This window comes from Ascaphus truei, chromosome 5 (assembly GCF_040206685.1).
Source record: "Ascaphus truei isolate aAscTru1 chromosome 5, aAscTru1.hap1, whole genome shotgun sequence".
In the NCBI taxonomy this organism is placed as follows: Eukaryota; Metazoa; Chordata; class Amphibia; order Anura; family Ascaphidae; genus Ascaphus; species Ascaphus truei.
The window spans coordinates 124,113,246-124,134,659 of NC_134487.1; the positions used below are offsets into that span (position 1 = coordinate 124,113,246).

At 52.7% G+C, this 21,414-nt stretch overlaps 1 protein-coding gene across 2 annotated transcripts in view; it reads right to left on the reverse strand.

The window, feature by feature from the left end:
* The window catches only part of TDG (thymine DNA glycosylase), a 46,961-nt gene that overhangs the window by 7,975 nt on the left and 17,572 nt on the right, over window positions 1–21,414 (reverse strand). For both annotated transcript variants that reach the window (XM_075600594.1, XM_075600593.1), the window contains exons 3-8: window positions 10,900–11,123; window positions 10,638–10,707; window positions 9,108–9,243; window positions 8,933–9,015; window positions 8,751–8,845; window positions 7,330–7,501 (exon numbers count right to left, since the gene is read on the reverse strand). In XM_075600594.1, coding sequence (XP_075456709.1) covers window positions 7,330–7,501; window positions 8,751–8,845; window positions 8,933–9,015; window positions 9,108–9,243; window positions 10,638–10,707; window positions 10,900–11,123 — 780 coding nt within the window. The remainder of the gene's footprint in view (window positions 1–7,329; window positions 7,502–8,750; window positions 8,846–8,932; window positions 9,016–9,107; window positions 9,244–10,637; window positions 10,708–10,899; window positions 11,124–21,414) is intronic.

Genomic DNA, 21,414 nt, shown 5'->3' on the forward strand with positions numbered 1-21,414 from the left:
ACGTTTTTTTTAAAGGTGTAATTTCACCCCAAATCAGCTTTGACCTAAACACATCATGTAAAAGAGTAGCTAATTACAAGTAATGCACTTAGGGGTTTATTCAATAAAGTGTGATAGTACCGAATCAGCTCTAGCACTGGATGTAAATAGGACTTTCTGCGGTAGCGTTGAATTGGCGCCATCGCACTTTACTGAATAATCCCCAAAGGATTATTATTTTTTTTCAAGAAATCAAAATCTGACTTAATTTCAGTTTTATTGAAAGCCACTCAATCAGGGAAACTATAGTTGCTGATTTCTCTTCAATAATACTTTGTCTCCTCTTTCTTGTTTTGGCCTCTCTCCCCCCTAAGTGAAGGCGGTGACGTCAGACTAGAACTAAAGCTCCATCTGATTCTATCTCTGCAGTGCTGTTTTATTCAAAAATACAGAAGAGAATGTACCGCTCACTAATAATTCATGTGCAGTAGTATTGTATATATGAATTGTGCCCTATTGCCTCGAGTGGCACTAGGGTGCTGCCTGTATGCTGAATTGAAATCTATTTTCAAAAAATAGAGACAAGGCTGTAAATACAGCCCGATCACTAACAAGAAGCACACTTATTGGTGCACACCTGGGCTATTAAAACGTAGCCTTTATTGTTCCTACAATTTAATATAAGTCTATACTTGCAAAGTAAAATCTACATATATTATAGTGTATAACTGTATATAGTGTTTGTTAGAAGATATTCCGAGAAGTAGGGTCCTGCTGCTGCCAACTCTGCAGAGTAAAACACACCTGAGCTCATTATCATATGATATCGTTTATATACAAGATTCATATGGCATAACAGTTCAATGTGCCTCACTACCAAGTATATAATTGATGTTTGTAGCCTATTAATTGCTGATTACCTTTGGTATCTAGGATCTATGGACATTTGTTTGGTTTAATTAGCTGATACCACATTTGTGATTGTGGGTTAACTGCAAACAGGAATGAAGGGGGAAGGGGGGGTGAGTTTAGTATAGTCAGTGGCACAGCATACCAAATTACTCACCATCAATTAACAAACTGAGATTGCAAGGTTGATCAGGTACTGCTGTTGCACACATAAATTATATACCAATGGAGTATAGCAGGCTAGCTGGATATAAAAGCCATGACTGTCATGACGCAGCTCCAACATCACTGCATCGTTTTACTCCTAATCTATATGGTATATATAAGGTATGGGTATGAAATAATTGAAACTATCTGCAGTAATGATTGATTGACCAACTTAATTGATGGTGGGTGGTATGTAGGATTGATCCTGTGACCACTGACTCACCCTAGTGCAGCAGCTGTAATATCTCTACAATCACTCACACAGATATAAATATAGTATGATGACAAAAGTACTCAAGTGGAGGCTATTAATGCATGTAATGTTGTAAGCCACTATAGGGGTTCCTGTCAATCAGAAATGCAAATACATAATAGTACTCCCATATCACCACCTGAAACCTCAAAGCTCCTATACCATACACTATTGAATACTGTATACAATTAGCATGGTTGGTATAAATCTCGCGTTCCTAAGGATAATCCTACTGCATGAATGAACTCCTGCGCATGTTATTGTATGCCCCCCATTCAACAATTATCTAATACAGAAACGCAGTAACCCCATGAATCAAATATCGTGCAATATTGAGTATATGATGGATGGGGCCAGCGCAATCCCCAAACTACCAAGGACAATCACACAACATGAATTGATTCCTACGAGCGTCGCTATACACTTCCTAATTCAACAATGTCAAGTCCATTAATAGAGTACTTGCACACGGCGGTGCATTTAAACAGCCGCTACAACCTGGTATATGCTCCGATGCAATCACTGCGGTACACAGCATAAGACCCTCCTCCCGGATGACGTAACTACGTCACACGCCCAAAGCGTTTCCCTCCCGAACAGAGCTTCGTCAGGGGAGGATGATTGACAGAGGAGGCTGATAATACCACATGTTCTGATTGGAGCAGGGTTGTCATAGTGACCACACAAGCTACTTAAGGGCAAGCTACGCCCCTGACGAAGCTCCTTTCGGGAGGGAAACGCGTTGGGCGTGTGACGTAATACGTGTGTGATTGTCCTTGGTAAAATAAATAAATAAATACATTCAGGGCCCCATTAATATTAATACAGACTGCAAATTTTTTAACCCTCCCCCTTCCTCTCCGATCCTCCACCAAATCTCCCTTTCATCATCATCACCACCACATCTCCCCCTCATAACCACCACCGCCACCACATCTCCCCTTCATCATCACCACCACATCTCCCCTTCATCATCACCACCACATCTCCCCTTCATCATCACCACCACATCTCCCCCTCATAACCACCACATCTCCCCCTCATAACCGCCACCGCCACATCTCCCCCTCATAACCGCCACATCTCCCCCTCATAACCGCCACATCTCCCCCTCATAACCGCCACATCTCCCCCTCATAACCGCCACATCTCCCCCTCATAACCGCCACATCTCCCCCTCATAACCGCCACATCTCCCCCTCATAACCGCCACATCTCCCCCTCATAACCGCCACATCTCCCCCTCATAACCGCCACATCTCCCCCTCATAACCGCCACATCTCCCCCTCATAACCGCCACATCTCCCCCTCATAACCGCCACATCTCCCCCTCATAACCGCCACATCTCCCCCTCATAACCGCCACATCTCCCCCTCATAACCGCATCTCCCCCTCATAACCGCATCTCCCCCTCATAACCGCCACCACATCTCCCCCTCATAACCGCCACCACATCTCCCCCTCATAACCGCCACCACATCTCCCCCTCATAACCGCCACCACATCTCCCCCTCATAACCGCCACCACATCTCCCCCTCATAACCGCCACCGCCACATCTCCCCCTCATAACCGCCACATCTCCCCCTCATAACCGCCACCGCCACATCTCCCCCTCATAACCGCCACCGCCACATCTCCCCCTCATAACTGCCACATCTCCCCCTCATAACCGCCACCGCCACATCTCCCCCTCATAACCGCCGCATCTCCCCCTCATAACCGCATCTCCCCCTCATAACCGCCGCATCTCCCCCTCATAACCGCCACCACATCTCCCCCTCATAACCGCCACCACATCTCCCCCTCATAACCGCCACCACATCTCCCCCTCATAACCGCCACATCTCCCCCTCATAACCGCCACCGCCACATCTCCCCCTCATAACCGCCACCGCCACATCTCCCCCTCATAACCGCCACCGCCACATCTCCCCCTCATAACCGCCGCCGCCACATCTCCCCCTCATAACCGCCGCCGCCACATCTCCCCCTCATAACCGCCGCCGCCACATCTCCCCCTCATAACCGCCGCCGCCACATCTCCCCCTCATAACCGCCGCCGCCACATCTCCCCCTCATAACCGCCGCCGCCACATCTCCCCCTCATAACCGCCGCCGCCACATCTCCCCCTCATAACCGCCGCCGCCACATCTCCCCCTCATAACCGCCGCCGCCACATCTCCCCCTCATAACCGCCACCGCCACATCTCCCCCTCATAACCGCCACATCTCCCACTCATAACCGCCACCGCCACATCTCCCCCTCATAACCACCACATCTCCCCCTCATAACCGCCACATCTCCCCCTCATAAGCGCCACATCTCCCCCTCATAACCGCCACATCTCCCCCTCATAACCGCCACATCTCCCCCTCATAACCGCCACATCTCCCCCTCATAACCGCCACATCTCCCCCTCATAACCGCCACATCTCCCCCTCATAACCGCCACATCTCCCCCTCATAACCGCCACATCTCCCCCTCATAACCGCCACATCTCCCCCTCATAACCGCCACATCTCCCCCTCATAACCGCCACATTTCCCCTCATAACCGCCACCGCCACATCTCCCCCTCATAAGCGCCACATCTCCCCCTCATAACCACCACCGCCACGTCTCCCCCTCATAACCGCCACCGCCACATCTCCCCCTCATAACCGCCACCACATCTCCCCCTCATAACCGCCACATCTCCCCCTCATAACCGCCACCACCACATCTCCCCCTCATAACCACATCTCCCCCTCATAACCGCCACCACATCTCCCCCTCATAACCGCCACCACATCTCCCCCTCATAACCGCCACCACATCTCCCCCTCATAACCACATCTCCCCCTCATAACCACCACATCTCCCCCTCATAACCACCACATCTCCCCCTCATAACCACCACATCTCCCCCTCATAACCACATCTCCCCCTCATAACCGCCACCACATCTCCCCCTCATAACCGCCACCACATCTCCCCCTCATAACCGCCACCGCCACATCTCCCCCTCATAACCGCCACCGCCACATCTCCCCCTCATAACCGCCACCGCCACATCTCCCCCTCATAACCGCCACATCTCCCCCTCATAACCGCCACCGCCACATCTCCCCCTCATAACCGCCACCGCCACATCTCCCCCTCATAACCGCCACCACATCTCCCCCTCATAACCGCCACATCTCCCCCTCATAACCGCCACATCTCCCTCATAACCGCCACATCTCCCCCTCATAACCGCCACATCTCCCCCTCATAACCTCCACATCTCCCCCTCATAACCACATCTCCCCCTCATAACCGCCACATCTCCCCCTCATAACCACATCTCCCCCTCATAACCACATCTCCCCCTCATAACCACATCTCCCCCTCATAACCGCCACCACATCTCCCCCTCATAACCACATCTCCCCCTCATAACCGCCACCACATCTCCCCCTCATAACCACATCTCCCCCTCATAACCGCCACCACATCTCCCCCTCATAACCACATCTCCCCCATATAAGCGCCACATCTCCTCCTCATAACCGCCACATCTCCCCCTCATAACCGCCACATCTCCCCCTCATAACCGCCACATCTCCCCCTCATAACCGCCACATCTCCCCCTCATAAGCGCCACATCTCCTCCTCATAACCGCCACATCTCCCCCTCATAACCGCCACATCTCCCCCTCATAACCGCCACATCTCCCCCTCATAACCGCCACCACCACATCTCCCCCTCATAACCACATCTCCCCCTCATAACCGCCACCACATCTCCTCCTCATAACCGCCACCGCCACATCTCCCCCTCATAACCGCCACCGCCACATCTCCCCCTCATAACCGCCACCGCCACATCTCCCCCTCATAACCGCCACCGCCACATCTCCCCCTCATAACCGCCACCGCCACATCTCCCCCTCATAACCTCCACATCTCCCCCTCATAACTGCCACATCTCCCCCTCATAACCACATCTCCCCCTCATAACCGCCACCACATCTCCCCCTCATAACCGCCACCACATCTCCCCCTCATAACCGCCACATCTCTCCCTCATAACCGCCACATCTCCCCCTCATAACCGCCACCACATCTCCCCCTCATAACCGCCACATTTCCCCCTCATAACCGCCACATCTCCCCCTCATAACCGCCACATCTCCCCCTCATAACCGCCACATCTCCCCCTCATAACCGCCACATCTCCCCCTCATAACCGCCACATCTCCCCCTCATAACCGCCACATCTCCCCCTCATAACCGCCACATCTCCCCCTCATAACCGCCACATCTCCCCCTCATAACCGCCACATCTCCCCCTCATAACCGCCACATCTCCCCCTCATAACCGCCACATCTCCCCCTCATAACCGCCACATCTCCCCCTCATAACCGCCACATCTCCCCCTCATAACCACCACATCTCCCTCTCATAACCGCCACATCTCCCTCTCATAACCGCCACATCTCCCCCTCATAACCACCACATCTCCCCCTCATAACCACATCTCCCCCTCATAACCACATCTCCCCCTCATAACCACATCTCCCCCTCATAACCACATCTCCCCCTCATAACCACATCTCCCCCTCATAACCACATCTCCCCCCTCATAACCGCCACATCTCCCCCTCATAACCGCCACATCTCCCTCTCATAACCGCCACATCTCCCCCTCATAACCACCACATCTCCCCCTCATAACCGCCACCACATCTCCCCCTCGCCACCACATCTCCCCCTCATAACCACATCTCCCCCTCATAACCACCACATCTCCCTCTCATAACCACCACATCTCCCCCTCATAACCGCCACATCTCCCCCTCATAACCGCCACCACATCTCCCCCTCATAACCACATCTCCCCCTCATAACCACATCTCCCCCCTCATAACCGCCACATCTCCCCCTCATAACCGCCACATCTCCCCCTCATAACCGCCACATCTCCCCCTCATAACCGCCACATCTCCCCCTCATAACCGCCACATCTCCCCCTCATAACCGCCACATCTCCCCCTCATAACCGCCACATCTCCCCCTCATAACCGCCACATCTCCCCCTCATAACCGCCACATCTCCCCCTCATAACCGCCACATCTCCCCCTCATAACCGCCACATCTCCCCCTCATAACCGCCACATCTCCCCCTCATAACCGCCACATCTCCCCCTCATAACCGCCACATCTCCCCCTCATAACCGCCACATCTCCTCCTCATAACCGCCACATCTACCATTCATCTTCATCACCACCACATCTCCCCCTCATAACCACCACCGCCACATCTCCCCCTCATAACCACCACCGCCACATCTCCCCCTCATAACCACCACCGCCACATCTCCCCCTCATAACCACCACATCTACCATTCATCTTCATCACCACCACATCTCCCACTCATAACCACCACCGCCACATCTCCCCCTCATAACCACCACATCTACCATTCATCACCACCACCACCACATCTCCCTTTCATCACCACCACACCTCCTCCTCATCATCTCCCCCATGCCTACCTGTCGGTGGTAATATAATAAGCCGGCAGAGGAATTAGCAGTTGTTACAGAGGCAGAGAAGGACAGTAGGGGAGGAGCGCGCTCTAGTGGTCTGACCCGGAAGTCTTTCTTACTTCCGGTGTCTGCTGCTAGAGCGCGCTCCTCCCCTTGTGCCGTCCTGCTCTGCCTGTGAAACTGTTGCTAATTCCTCTGCCGGCTTATCTTCTGTTTAACACCGGGGGCCCGCCACCGCATACCATCTCCCCCGGCCTGTCTGAAGAGAGAGATGGGTTGCTGACAGGGGTGCGGGGAGAGCGGACACCCCCAAGAGTGCAGACCCCCAGGCTATAGCTACGCCCCTGACCGTAGGGTAACCTTCAATAACCCTTCATGTGGAGCACCCATGAAATATTACACAAACTATCATTAATGGCAAAGCAGGCTGCAGTGAAACGGTAACCACAGAAATCTTACGTTGTGCCAACCCCAAGTCGAATGTGTACTGCACTTCCTGGATTTCCCTGCTGTGTTCTGTTCCCTTTAGCTGGTCTCGCAGGTCCTTCAACTTGATGTAGTGATGAACTTTGTCCTGAGCCCTAGGAAACTGTGCACACCTTGCGCTTGATGAGGGCATGACGTAGCACACCTGTTTCCAAAGAACAGAACAATGAGGCCGAAACAGAAGAGCACATACCTTCAGCAATTGTTGTCTTGTATCAAAGGAAAAAAAACATATCAGTTGATCTGAAGATAGAGATGAACACAATCTAGAGCAGTGCAATAGCAGAAAAAGCAAAAGTAAGAATTACTGCAGAAAAAAGAAACACCAAGAAATGTGATCTGTAAAACACATTATAGTAATTTACCGCTTTAAATGCGCAGTTTGCCCCTAAAACTCGGTGTAAGAAGATTCCTATTTATTCATAGAGACTGCAGGAGAGTGTTCGCAAATCCTGCTGTTTATTCTCACTTTCTTCACTTCACCAGGCAGCATCGCTGCTTCCCATGCAGAATTCTAAGGGAAGCAGTCAGTCCTCAAAGAACCTCATCTGAGAGGTCTACTAATGTCACTAAGCAATAAGATGCTAATCACCCATATTATCTTAGGTTGTCGGCTTATTTTTAGGAATAAGATTTCTCTATATTCTAAAATCCATTTACCTTCCCCTCCATGAGATATAGCATCAGTGATCATAATTCGCATAGCTTGGTGGCAGATATGAAAAGTCAGATAGCCATAAAGTTTACACAGAAAGCCGGTTGACACGTGAGGAGAAAAAGAGAGAGAGCGGGAAAGTAAGAGAGAGAGTGAGTGAGAGAGTGAGTGAGTGAGTAAGAGATAAAGTGAGAGAAAGTGAGAGAGAGAGAAAGTGAGAGAAAGTAAGAGAGAGAGAGAGAGAGAGAGAGAGAGAAAGAGAGAAAGTCAGTGAGAGAGAGAGAAAGAGAGAGAAAGTGAGAGAGTGAGAAAGTGAGTAAGAGAGTAAGTGAGAGAAAAAAAGAGAGAGAGAGAGAGAGAGAGAGAGAGAGAGAGAAAGAAAGTGAGAGAGAGAGAAAGTAAGAGAGAGAGAGAGAGTAAGAGAGAGAGAGAGAGAGAGAGAGAGAGAGAGAGAGAGAGAGAGAGAGAGAGAAAGTAAGAGAGAGAGAGAGAGAGAGAGAAAGTGAGAGAGAGAAAGTAAGAGAGAGAAAATAAATGAGAGAAAGATGGTGTCGAGATAAAAAAAAGTCAAACTAGATGTGAAAGCAGATACCCTATTGTACAGTATGGTGATGACATCCATAAAAAAAATTAATGAAGTGGGATCTGCATGAAGTGTTCTCTTTTTAGCCTTTATTTGCGGTTGTTTGTTTTATTTAGTTTTAACTCCGGCTGTAGCTGGTGAAATAAATCTACTCACGGTGTCTGCTTCTGGAACTCTGTGCGGCTGCATTCCAAATTCAAACTTTTTAATTTTGACTCCAAAGACTTCTTTACTAAAAATTTCATAGATGCCTAGAATGAAGTAAATATAACATTTTACGTAATGTTTAGGTTATTGCGTATGAGTAAAGTGCAATGGTGGGAGAAAACAAATCTCACATTTTCCATTAAAAGCTGCTATGCGAGGTTTATATTTCTGCAGTTTTTGTAGAAGAATTCGCCCTCCTTCCCGAAACTCCTTGCTGAAGAGAGGAAAAAAAGGACAATACAATATATTGGGGAAAACTAAATTAACACAAAAATACACTGCCCTAGTTATGATGGGTGCCATCACCTTGAGAGGTCCTTGCTGCCTGGTGTAGTCCTCTCCACCATGTTTGTGAACCCAATTCCATACTTTTCGGGAAGACCGTGATCATCCAGGTGGTTGAGCTGCTGATCACTTAGTCCTGATAGGAAGAGACACTTCCCTGAGAAGAAACAAGTATTTGAAGAGCCGCACAAGTCTTTCTGTTCCAGTCTGTGTTGGGTGAAGTCACACAATTACATTTTTGGGAGAAATTGAACAATATAATTTCTAGGCTCATGTTTACATTTTTGGGAAGTACCTAAGAAAAATGTACACATACCACATAAAAGTCAGACTCAAAATGTTAATGTTTCTCAAATTGAAACACTTTGTATCAGCAGTTCACCTTACAAGCTGTGGTTTATTGCCCAGTGCCCTGTGACATTGAGTGAGGAATCCCTTATCCCGAATAAAGTTAATAACACAAGATCTGAAGTTGAGTTTTCAGCCTTGACACTTGTATTGAAACACAACACATTTTTACCCACTCAAAGAAGCACAATGCTGTGGCCGCAAGATGACAACCGTACAAATCCAGGAAACTAACGTTAACTTGCTCTCCCTTCCATATACACGAAAAGTTGGAAGTGCCGAGTTCATTTCACGCCTCGAACCTATACATTTTAAGCATTCTGGAAGGAACCTCTATTTAATTACGCTTGGGACAGACCAGTTAACAGATCAAGTGCAAACTTGGCACCAACTGCATGGAATCTTTAATAGCTTGCCCAGGAACACAGAATTCTCCAGCTTTTCAGTAGTTGTTACATTGTCACCAACAGCCCAGGGGAATTGTAGCAATTATTTCTGCCAATTTTAAAGAATGCAACTAGATTTATTTTCCTATTCAAAATAAGCCATTGGGGACATACATTAACGAGTTTGCTACTCAAATAAAAGGCACATTGAAGGGAGAAAAGGCAATACGGGTGAATAAGTCTATTTAAAATAAGTTAAAATAGCAACCAATATGTACCTTTTGCATTCTAACGGAAAAATTCTAGCCAAGTTGCTGAGCAAGGGTTGCTTTGAGTGATTCAAATATCTGAACACAGACCCAGACTCAGTAGTCACTAAGATAAGTATCTTTTAATTACTCTTGCATCCAGTTTGAAAGTGACACTTCTCCCACCATGGCCATAGGGAGAAGATCAGACAATTTCCTGGAGGGGCGCAAGGACTGTGCCTGACCCTCAACTACAACAACTTCTCAGCAGAATCTAAGAGTGTGAGAGTTTGATGTTGGCAGGACTGCTATCACCAGTGAAGACAGGAACTTCGCTCATGCTATCAAGTGGGAATGCACCTAAAGGCCCGGTCACTGTTAAATGTGAGCCAATATAAATTATATTTCGTCTGAGAAGAAGGTGCTCAAACAGGTGAAGGAAAAAGCCCTAACTAGCAAATTAATATTTTGTATTGCCATAAAGGCCAATGCAGGAGAGAAGGTGATGAGGCCCAATTAGATTTGATGGCAATCATTTCCCGCACATGAGAAAACGCAGAGGAACTTACAAAAGTGGTTTCCAGGTCCAGGGTAGTGATGCCCTTTGTAAGCCGCCATAAGACCCGGGTTGATTCCAATCTGCAGGTCAAAATATTGATACATTTACAAATACATAAAAACACGAAAATAAAACCTCATGGTAGTTTTGATATTGGACAACAATAATGTGGACGTCAAGGACACCTGTGTCCCCGATGGGTGGGCTACCTAGACCAAGTGGTCTCTACAAATTCTACAAACTCAATTTCACTTTTGGGAAGGGATACTTACAATGACAATGTCCAGGTTGAAAGTCAGAATGTCAGGCAGAGTCTTGGTCATGAGCTCGGCTTCCGACACGCCATTAAATCGGTCCACTTTTCTTTTCACTTTGAAGGTGTCAGTGATCTTATCCTGCTTCCCTCCTGATTTGGGAGTTTTTGCACTCTTGGCTGGTTTCTTCGGCTTTGGCTCCGCAGCAGCTTTTCCCCTCTTCCTCTTACCCTTTGCAGGCTCTAGAGCACAGGGCAAACAGATTAAGGACAGTCCCTTACAGAAGTGGGGTCACAGGGATACTGCTACGGAATGACAAAAAGGACCAACAACTTGACTGTCAACAATATTATTTTGTAGTGACTAATGCAAGACGTGGGGCTTTTAGATCAGGGGTGCTCAATTCCAGGAAATCTGTAACAGGAGATCCAGGGCACTCGCGTAACTAAATCCCCGATCACAAAAACAGGGAACCCAGGTATAGAAAAAATAGTGGAACATATTTGAAGGTGGTAGTCTCAAAGAGATTTATGTCCTCCCACGCGTGTCATGCAACAATTGCGCTTTCTCCTTGAGAAATGTTGTTACGTGAGTGCCCGGGATCTCCTGTTACAGATTTACTATCACTTCCTGGATTTGGCGGCACACGCAGGGGGGGAGGAGGAGGATTTCACATCATTACGGAGCGGTTTCTGATTCTCACAGCCAGCGGGACTCAAGCTACCAAAGTGGGTCTGCAATAGGAGGCAAGAGTACTTTTACTTATCTCCATCATCCCATGTAGTTCCCTAACGGCATTTCACCCGATTCTCTGAGTCAAACGGTTTCTTACTATCCTCAGCGGGTCTTCAATAGTACTTCTACATACCCTCCAAGACCCCACACGGACCTCCATTACTCTCTCTCCTCGATCCTACCTCTACTCAATCTCAACCACCCCAGTGTATGTCTGCGTTGCCCCAAAGGCGGACAGCCTTTGGGGCAGCCAAAGGGTGTGAGCCGTTCGCTGATGTAAAAGTGATGTTAAAACTGCTTTATTTCAAATCTGAAACTCACAAGCCCTTTATCCCCTGTACCCAATTTTCCAACTCTTATCTGTCCATGAAATGTCTGTGAAGTGACAGTATAACCCTGTTCTTTTAATGTAACCATGTATTGTTATAACACTGTGCCCAGGACATACTTGAAAACGAGAGGTAACTCTCAATGTATTACTTCCTGGTAAAACATTTTTATAAATAAATAAAAACTCTACTACATTTGTGTGAGCGCACTCCAGCGCGCAGGACAGTTTTCCTCTTCACTGTGCTCAACTCCAGTCCTCAAGACCCCCCCCCCCCACATCCCCCCAACAGGTCAGATTTTAAGGATATCCCAAGTTCACAGGTGGCTCAATCAGTGGCTCAGTCGAAGACTGCACCACCTGTGCTGAAGCAGGGATATCCTGAAAACCGGACCTGTTGGGGATGGGGTTCTTGAGGACTGGAGTTGAGCACCCCTGTTTTAGACCACAACATTTCACTTCATTAGTACCGATTCAAAATAATGATGCTCAATCTCCACTCAGGTCTATGACTCCATAGTCCTGGAGACTCAAACACTGCGTTCTAAGTGACCATGGCCGTGAAAATCATATTGGTCCGTCCTGAAATTTGCAGCTATTTAATTACAATTATTAAAATAAAACACCATTAACTGAGCAAGAGAGAAAGATGTGCGGCACCAAAAAGCCAACAACCCCATCTTGGGCACCGAATAGGTGAACTTGTCCTGAACCAAGCTTATTATGCATTGAAGGTGCAGAACTGTTCAACATGAATACACTTCATCCCTTGCTTCCTGCTAGCTGGCAGCACAGCTCATTATGCCTAGACAGGCATTATACCGTTCAATCGACATTTATCTTAAGCAGCAACCAGTTGTGTGTGTTAATTAATGAGAGCAAAACATCTGCCACTCTGACCATTTACCACCACTCCTATAGCAACCTTGCAAAGTTAATTGTCAAACATACTCCCATAGAGACTTTTGCAGGGCCGTGTAGGAAAAGTGATATGAGAAGGAAAGGAGAACACTGGTGTAGGAGGTAACATATGTATAATAGATCATTCATAACGTATTAAAATAAAAAGTGTGTGTGTGCGCCGCGCATTAAGTGAAACTTCTTCGTTTTTTGTCACTGTTGTCACAGAAATTGTATTTGAGATTGTAATTTTTTTAATTAAAAATCAAAACCACAATTTCAGTGACAAAACGCAAAGAAGTTTGACTTAGAACGCACGTGCTCGGCACACATCCTGTTTTAGCTATTTGCACTTCTATATTTATACTAACTGTGAATTCCTCGTGTGTGTATGCACATTGTTTTCAAAAGTTTTTATTTTCCATTCATTTGAAAAAAAATTCAGGTCAGAGGACCCTGCAGCACAATGTATAATAGCACATACCAGGAGCACTGCCAGCAGCAGTGTGTGTGTGTACACGTGTCAGTGTGTGTGTACACGTGTCAGTGTGTGTGTGTGTGTACACGTGTCAGTGTGTGTACACGTGTCAGTGTGTGTGTGTGTGTGTACACGTGTCAGTGTGTGTGTGTGTGTACACGTGTCAGTGTGTGTGTACGTGTGTGTATATGTGTGTGTACGTGCATGTGTACGTGTGTGTGTAAGTACGTGCGTGTACATGTGCGTGTGCGTTTACATGTGCGTGTGCGTGTACGTGTGCGTGTGCGTGTACGTGTGCATGTGCGTGTACATGTGCGTGTACGTGTACATGTGCGTGTACGTGTACATGTGCGTGTACGTGTACGTGTACATTTGAATGTACGTGTACATCTGAATGTACGTGTACATGTGCATGTGTGTGTGTGTCCGTCCGTCCGTGTCCGTCCGTGCGTCCGTGTGTCCGTCCGTGTGTCCGTCCGTCCGTGTGTCCGTCCGTCCGTCTGTGTCCGTCTGTCCGTGTCCGTCCGTCCGTGTGTGTCCGTCCGTCCGTGTGTCCATCCGTCCGTGTGTCCGTCTGTCCGTGTGTCCGTGTGTCCGTCCGTCCGTGTGTGTCCGTCCGTGTGTGTGCCCGTCCGTCCGTGTGTCCCCGCCCGTCCGTGTGTGCCTGTCCGTCCGTGTGTGTCCGCCCGTCCGTGTCCGTCCGCCCGTCCGTGTCCGTCCGTGTGTGTGTGTCCGTCCGTCCGTGTGTCCATCGGTCTGTGTGTCCGTCCGTCCGTGTGTGTGTGTGTCCGTCCGTCCGTGTGTCCGTCCATCCGTGTGTGTGTGTGTGTGTGTCCGTCCGTGTGTGTGTCCGTCCGTGTGTGTGTCCGTCCGTCCGTCCGTCCGTGTGTGTCCGTCCGTGTGTGTGTCCGTCCGTGTGTGTCCGTGTGTCCGTCCGTCCGTGTGTGTCCGTCCGTGTGTGTCCGTGTGTCCGTCCGTCCGTGTGTGTCCGTCCGTGTGTGTCCGTCCGTCCGTGTGTCCGTCCGTCCGTCCGTGTGTGTCCGTCCGTGTGTCCGTCTGTCCGTGTGTCTGTCCGTGTGTCCGTCCGTCCGTGTGTGTCCGCCCGTCCGTGTCCATCCGTCCGTGTGTCCGTCCGTCCGTGTGTGTCCGCCCGTCCGTGTCCATCCGTCCGTGTGTGTGTCCGTCCGTGTGTCCGTCCGTCGGTTCGTGTGTCCGTCCGTCCATCCGTGTGTGTGTCCGTCCGTCCGTGTGTGTGTCCGTCCGTCCGTGTGTGTGTCCGTCCGTGTGTGTGTCCGTCCGTCTGTCCGTGTGTGTGTCCGTCCGTGTGTGTCCGTCCGTGTGTGTCCGTCCGTGTGTGTCCGTCCGTGTGTGTCCGTCCGTGTGTGTGTGTCCGTCCGTGTGTGTGTGTCCGTCCGTGTGTGTGTGTCCGTCCGTGAGTCCGTCCGTGTGTGTGTGTCCGTCCATGTGTCCGTATCCGTCCGTGTGTCCGTCCGTGTGTGTGTGTGTGTCTGTCCGTCCGTGTGTGTGTATCCGTGTGTGAGTCCGTCCGTCCGTGTGTGTCCGTCCGTGTGTCCGTATCCGTCCGTGTGTCTGTGTCCGTCCGTGTGTGTGTATCCGTGTGTGTCCGTCCGTGTGTGTGTGTGTGTCCGTCCGGGTGTGTGTGTGTCCGTCCAGGTGTGTGTGTGTTTGTGTGTGTCCGTCCGGGTGTGTGTGTGTGTGTGTGTGTCCGTCCGGGTGTGTGTGTGTGTGTGTGTGTGTGTCCGTCCGGGTGTGTGTGTGTGTCCGTCCGGGTGTGTGTGTGTCCGTCCGGGTGTGTGTGTGTCCGTCCGGGTGTGTGTGTGTCCGTCCGGGTGTGTGTGTCCGTCCGTCCGTCCGTCCGTCCGTCCGTGTCCGTCCGTCCGCGTGTGTCCGTCCGTCCGTGTGTCCGTCCGTGTGTCCGTCCGTGTGTCCGTCCGTCCGTCCGTGTGTGTCCGTCCGTGTGTGTGTGTCCGTCCGTGTGTGTGTCCGTCCGTGTGTGTCCGTCCGTGTGTCCGTCCGTCCGTGTGTGTGTCCGTCCGTCCGTGTGTGTGTTCGTCCGTGTGTGTGTCCGTCCGTGTGTGTCCATCCGTGTGTGTGTCCATCCGTGTCTGTGTGTCCGTCCGTGTGTGTCCGTCCGTCCGTGTGTCCGTCCGTCCGTGTTTGTCCGTCCGTGTGTGTGTGTCCGTCCATGTGTGTGTCCGTCCGTGTGTGTGTGTGTGTCCGTCCGTGTGTGTGTGTGTGTCCGTCCGTGTGTGTGTCCGTCCGTATGTGTGTGTCTGTCCGTGTGTGTCCGTCCATCAGTGTGTGTCCGTCCGTGTGTATCCGTCCGTCCGTGTCCGTCCGTCCGTGTGTGTCCGTCCATGTGTGTGTCCGTCCGTGTGTGTGTCCATCCGTCCGTGTGTGTGTGTGTCCGTCCGTCCGTGTGTGTGTCCATCCGTGTGTGTGTGTGTCCATCCGTGTGTGTGTGTGTCCATCCTTGTGTGTGTGTCCATCCGTGTGTGTGTGTGTCCATCCGTGTGTGTGTGTCCATCCGTGTGTGTGTGTCCATCCGTGTGTGTGTGTCCATCCGTGTGTGTGTGTCCATCCGTGTGTGTGTGTCCATCCGTGTGTGTCTGTCCGTGTGTGTGTGTCCCCGTCCGTGTGTATCCGTGTGTGTGTGTCCGTCCGTCCGTGTGTGTGTCCGTCCGTGTGTCCGTCCGTGTGTGTGTCCGTCCGTGTGTATCTGTGTGTGTGTGTCTGTCCGTGTGTCCGTCCGTCCGTGTGTCCCTCCGTGTGTGTGTGTCTGTTCGTCTGTGTGTGTCAGTCCGTGTGTGTGTGTGTGTTTCCGTCCGTCTGTGTTTGTCCGTGTGTGTGTGTCCGTCCGTGTGTGTGTGTCCGTCCGTGTGTATCCGTCCGTCCGTATCCATCCGTCCGTCCGTGTCCGTCCGTCCGTGTGTGTCCGTCCGTCCGTCCATGTGTGTGTCCGTCCGTGTGTGTGTCCGTCCGTCCGTGTGTGTTCGTCCGTGTGTGTGTCCGTCCGTGTGTGTGTCCATCCTTGTGTGTGTGTCCATCCGTGTGTGTGTGTCCATCCGTGTGTCCGTGTGTCCGTCCGTCCATGTGTCCGTCCGTCCGTGTGTCCGTCCGTGTGTGTGTGTCCGTCCGTGTGTGTGTCCGTCCGTGTGTCCGTCCGTGTGTCCGTCCGTCTGTGTGTGTGTCCGCCCGTCCGTGTGTGCCCGTCCGTCCGTGTGTGTCCGCCCGTCCGTGTCCGTCCGTCCGTGTGTGTGTCCGTCCGTCCGTGTGTCCATCGGTCTGTGTGTCCGTCCGTGTGTGTGTCCGTCCGTCCGTGTGTCCGTCCATCCGTGTGTGTGTGTGTGTCCGTCCGTGTGTGTGTCCGTCCGTGTGTGTGTCCGTCCGTCCGTCTGTCCGTGTGTGTGTCCGTCCGTGTGTGTCCGTCCGTGTGTGTGTCCGTCCGTGTGTGTGTCCGTCCGTGTGTGTGTCCGTCCGTGTGTGTGTCCGTCCGTGTGTGTGTCCGTGTGTGTCCGTGTGTCCGTCCGTCCGTGTGTGTCCGTCCGTCCGTGTGTGTCCGTCCGTCCGTGTGTCCGTCCGTCCGTCCGTGTGTGTCCGTCCGTGTGTCCGTCTGTCCGTGTGTCCGTCCGTCTGTGTCCGCCCGTCCGTGTCCATCCGTCCGTGTGTCCGTCCGTCCGTGTGTGTCCGCCCGTCCGTGTCCATCCGTCCGTGTGTGTGTCCGTCCGTGTGTCCGTCCGTCGGTTCGTGTGTCCGTCCGTCGGTTCGTGTGTCCGTCCGTCCATCCGTGTGTGTGTCCGTCCGTCCGTGTGTGTGTCCGTCCGTCCGTGTGTGTGTCCGTCCGTCTGTCCGTGTGTGTGTCCGTCCGTGTGTGTCCGTGTGTGTGTGTCCGTCCGTGAGTCCGTCCGTGTGTGTGTGTCCGTCCATGTGTCCGTGTCCGTCCGTGTGTGTGTGTGTGTCTGTCCGTCCGTGTGTGTGTATCCGTGTGTGAGTCCGTCCGTCCGTGTGTGTCCGTCCGTGTGTCCGTATCCGTCCGTGTGTCTGTGTCCGTCCGTGTGTGTGTATCCGTGTGTGTCCGTCCGTGTGTGTGTGTCCGTCCGGGTGTGTGTGTGTCCGTCCGGGTGTGTGTGTGTGTGTGTGTGTGTGTCCGTCCGGGTGTGTGTGTGTGTGTGTGTGTGTGTCCGTCCGGGTGTGTGTGTGTGTGTGTGTGTGTGTCCGTCCGGGTGTGTGTGTGTGTGTGTGTGTGTGTGTGTGTGTGTGTGTGTGTGTGTGTGTGTCCGTCCGGGTGTGTGTGTGTGTGTCCGTCCGGGTGTGTGTGTGTCCGTCCGGGTGTGTGTGTGTCCGTCCGGGTGTGTGTGTGTCCGTCCGGGTGTGTGTGTGTCCGTCCGTCCGTCCGTGTCCGTCCGTGTCCGTCCGTCCGCGTGTGTCCGTCCGTCCGTGTGTCCGTCCGTCCGTGTGTCCGTCCGTGTGTGTGTGTCCGTCCGTGTGTGTGTGTCCGTCCGTGTGTGTGTGTCCGTCCGTGTGTCCGTCCGTCCGTGTGTGTGTCCGTCCGTCCGTGTGTGTGTTCGTCCGTGTGTGTCCATCCGTGTGAGTCCATCCGTGTCTGTGTGTCCGTCCGTGTGTGTCCGTCCGTCCGTGTGTCCGTCCATCCGTGTTTGTCCGTCCGTGTGTGTGTGTCCGTCCATGTGTGTGTCCGTCCGTGTGTGTGTGTGTCCGTCCGTGTGTGTGTGTGTGTCCGTCCGTGTGTGTGTCCGTCCGTATGTGTGTGTCTGTCCGTGTGTGTCCGTCCATCAGTGTGTGTCCGTCCGTGTGTATCCGTCCGTCCGTGTCCGTCCGTCCGTGTGTGTCCGTCCGTCCATGTGTGTGTCCGTCCGTGTGTGTGTCCATCCGTCCGTGTGTGTGTGTGTCCGTCCGTCCGTGTGTGTGTCCATCCGTGTGTGTGTGTGTCCATCCTTGTGTGTGTGTCCATCCTTGTGTGTGTGTCCATCCGTGTGTGTGTGTGTCCATCCGTGTGTGTGTGTGTCCATCCGTGTGTGTGTGTGTGTCCATCCGTGTGTGTGTGTCCATCCGTGTGTGTGTGTCCATCCGTGTGTGTCTGTCCGTGTGTGTGTGTGTCCGTCCGTGTGTATCCGTGTGTGTGTGTCCGTCCGTCCGTGTGTGTGTCCGTCCGTGTGTCCGTCCGTGTGTGTGTCCGTCCGTGTGTATCTGTGTGTGTGTGTCCGTCCGTGTGTCCGTCCGTCCGTGTGTGTGTCCCTCCGTGTGTGTGTGTCTGTTCGTCTGTGTGTGTCAGTCCGTGTGTGTGTGTGTGTTTCCGTCCGTCTGTGTTTGTCCGTCCGTGTGTGTGTGTCCGTCCGTGTGTGTGTGTCCGTCCGTGTGTATCCGTCCGTCCGTCCGTATCCATCCGTCCGTCCGTGTCCGTCCGTCCGTCCGTGTGTGTCCGTCCGTCCGTCCATGTGTGTGTCCGTCCGTGTGTGTGTCCGTCCGTCCGTCCGTGTGTGTTCGTCCGTGTGTGTGTCCGTCCGTGTGTGTGTGTGTCCATCCTTGTGTGTGTGTCCATCCGTGTGTCCGTGTGTCCGTCCGTCCATGTGTCCGTCCGTCCGTGTGTCCGTCCGTGTGTGTGTGTCCGTCCGTGTGTGTGTGTCCGTCCGTGTGTGTGTGTCCGTCCGTGTGTCCGTCTGTCTGTGTGTGTCCGTTCGTCCGTGTGTGTCCGTCCGTGTGTGTCCATCCGTGTGTGTCCATCCGTGTGTGTGTGTCCATCCGTGTGTGTGTGTCCATCCGTGTGTGTCCATCCGTGTCTGTGTGTCCGTCCGTGTGTGTCCGTCCGTCCGTGTGTCCGTCCGTCCGTGTTTGTCCGTCCGTGTGTGTGTGTCCGTCCATGTGTGTGTCCGTCCGTGTGTGTGTCCGTGTGTGTGTGTGTGTGTGTGTGTGTCCGTCCGTGTGTGTGTCCGTCCGTATGTGTGTGTCTGTCCGTGTGTGTCCGTCCATCAGTGTGTGTCCGTCCGTGTGTATCCGTCCGTCCGTCCGTGTCCGTCCGTGTGTGTCCGTCCGTCCATGTGTGTGTCCGTCCGTGTGTGTGTCCATCCGTCCGTGTGTGTGTCCGTCCGTGTGTCCATCCGTGTGTGTGTGTGTCCATCCGTGTGTGTGTGTCCGTCCATGTGTCCGTATCCGTCCGTGTGTCCGTGTCCGTCCGTGTGTGTGTGTGTGTCTGTCCGTCCGTGTGTGTGTATCCGTGTGTGAGTCCGTCCGTCCGTGTCCGTCCGTGTGTCCGTATCCGTCCGTGTGTCTGTGTCCGTCCGTGTGTGTGTATCCGTGTGTGTCCGTCCGTGTGTGTCCGTCCGGGTGTGTGTGTGTGTGTCCGTCCGGGTGTGTGTGTGTGTGTGTGTGTGTCCGTCCGGGTGTGTGTGTGTGTGTGTGTGTGTGTGTGTGTGTGTGTGTGTGTCCGTCCGGGTGTGTGTGTGTGTGTGTGTGTGTCCGTCCGGGTGTGTGTGTGTGTGTCCGTCCGGGTGTGTGTGTGTCCGTCCGGGTGTGTGTGTGTCCGTCCGGGTGTGTGTGTGTCCGTCCGTCCGTGTCCGTCCGTGTCCGTCCGTCCGCGTGTGTCCGTCCGTCCGTCCGTGTGTCCGTCCGTGTGTCCGTCCGTCCGTGTGTGTCCGTCCGTGTGTGTGTGTCCGTCCGTGTGTGTGTGTCCGTCCGTGTGTGTGTGTCCGTCCGTGTGTCCGTCCGTGTGTCCGTCCGTCCGTCCGTGTGTGTGTTCGTCCGTGTGTGTCCATCCGTGTGTGTGTCCATCCGTGTCTGTGTGTCCGTCCGTGTGTGTCCGTCCGTCCGTGTGTCCGTCCGTCCGTGTTTGTCCGTCCGTGTGTGTGTGTCCGTCCATGTGTGTGTCCGTCCGTGTGTGTGTGTGTGTCCGTCCGTGTGTGTGTCCGTCCGTATGTGTGTGTCTGTCCGTGTGTGTCCGTCCATCAGTGTGTGTCCGTCCGTGTGTATCCGTCCGTCCGTGTCCGTCCGTCCATGTGTGTGTCCGTCCGTGTGTGTGTCCATCCGTCCGTGTGTGTGTGTGTCCGTCCGTCCGTGTGTGTGTCCATCCGTGTGTGTGTGTGTCCATCCGTGTGTGTGTGTCCATCCTTGTGTGTGTGTCCATCCTTGTGTGTGTGTCCATCCTTGTGTGTGTGTCCATCCGTGTGTGTGTGTGTCCATCCGTGTGTGTGTGTCCATCCGTGTGTGTGTGTCCATCCGTGTGTGTGTGTCCATCCGTGTGTGTGTGTCCATCCGTGTGTGTGTGTCCATCCGTGTGTGTCTGTCCGTGTGTGTGTGTCCGTCCGTGTGTATCCGTGTGTGTGTGTCCGTCCGTCCGTGTGTGTGTCCGTCCGTGTGTCCGTCCGTGTGTGTGTCCGTCCGTGTGTATCTGTGTGTGTGTGTCCGTCCGTGTGTCCGTCCGTCCGTGTGTGTGTCCCTCCGTGTGTGTGTGTCTGTTCGTCTGTGTGTGTCAGTCCGTGTGTGTGTGTGTGTTTCCGTCCGTCTGTGTTTGTCCGTCCGTGTGTGTGTGTCCGTCCGTGTGTGTGTGTCCGTCCGTGTGTATCCGTCCGTCCGTCCGTATCCATCCGCCCGTCCGTGTCCGTCCGTCCGTCCGTCCATGTGTGTGTCCGTCCGTGTGTCCGTCCGTCCGTCCGTGTGTGTTCGTCCGTGTGTGTGTCCGTCCGTGTGTGTGTGTGTCCATCCTTGTGTGTGTGTCCATCCGTGTGTGTGTGTCCATCCGTGTGTCCGTGTGTCCGTCCGTCCGTGTGTCCGTCCGTGTGTGTGTGTCCGTCCGTGTGTGTGTGTCCGTCCGTGTGTCCGTCTGTCTGTGTGTGTGTCCGTTCGTCCGTGTGTGTCCGTCCGTGTGTGTCCATCCGTGTGTGTCCATCCGTGTGTGTGTGTCCATCCGTGTGTGTGTGTCCATCCGTGTGTGTCCATCCGTGTCTGTGTGTCCGTCCGTGTGTGTCCGTCCGTCCGTGTGTCCGTCCGTCCGTGTTTGTCCGTCCGTGTGTGTGTGTCCGTCCATGTGTGTGTCCGTCCGTGTGTGTGTCCGTCCGTGTGT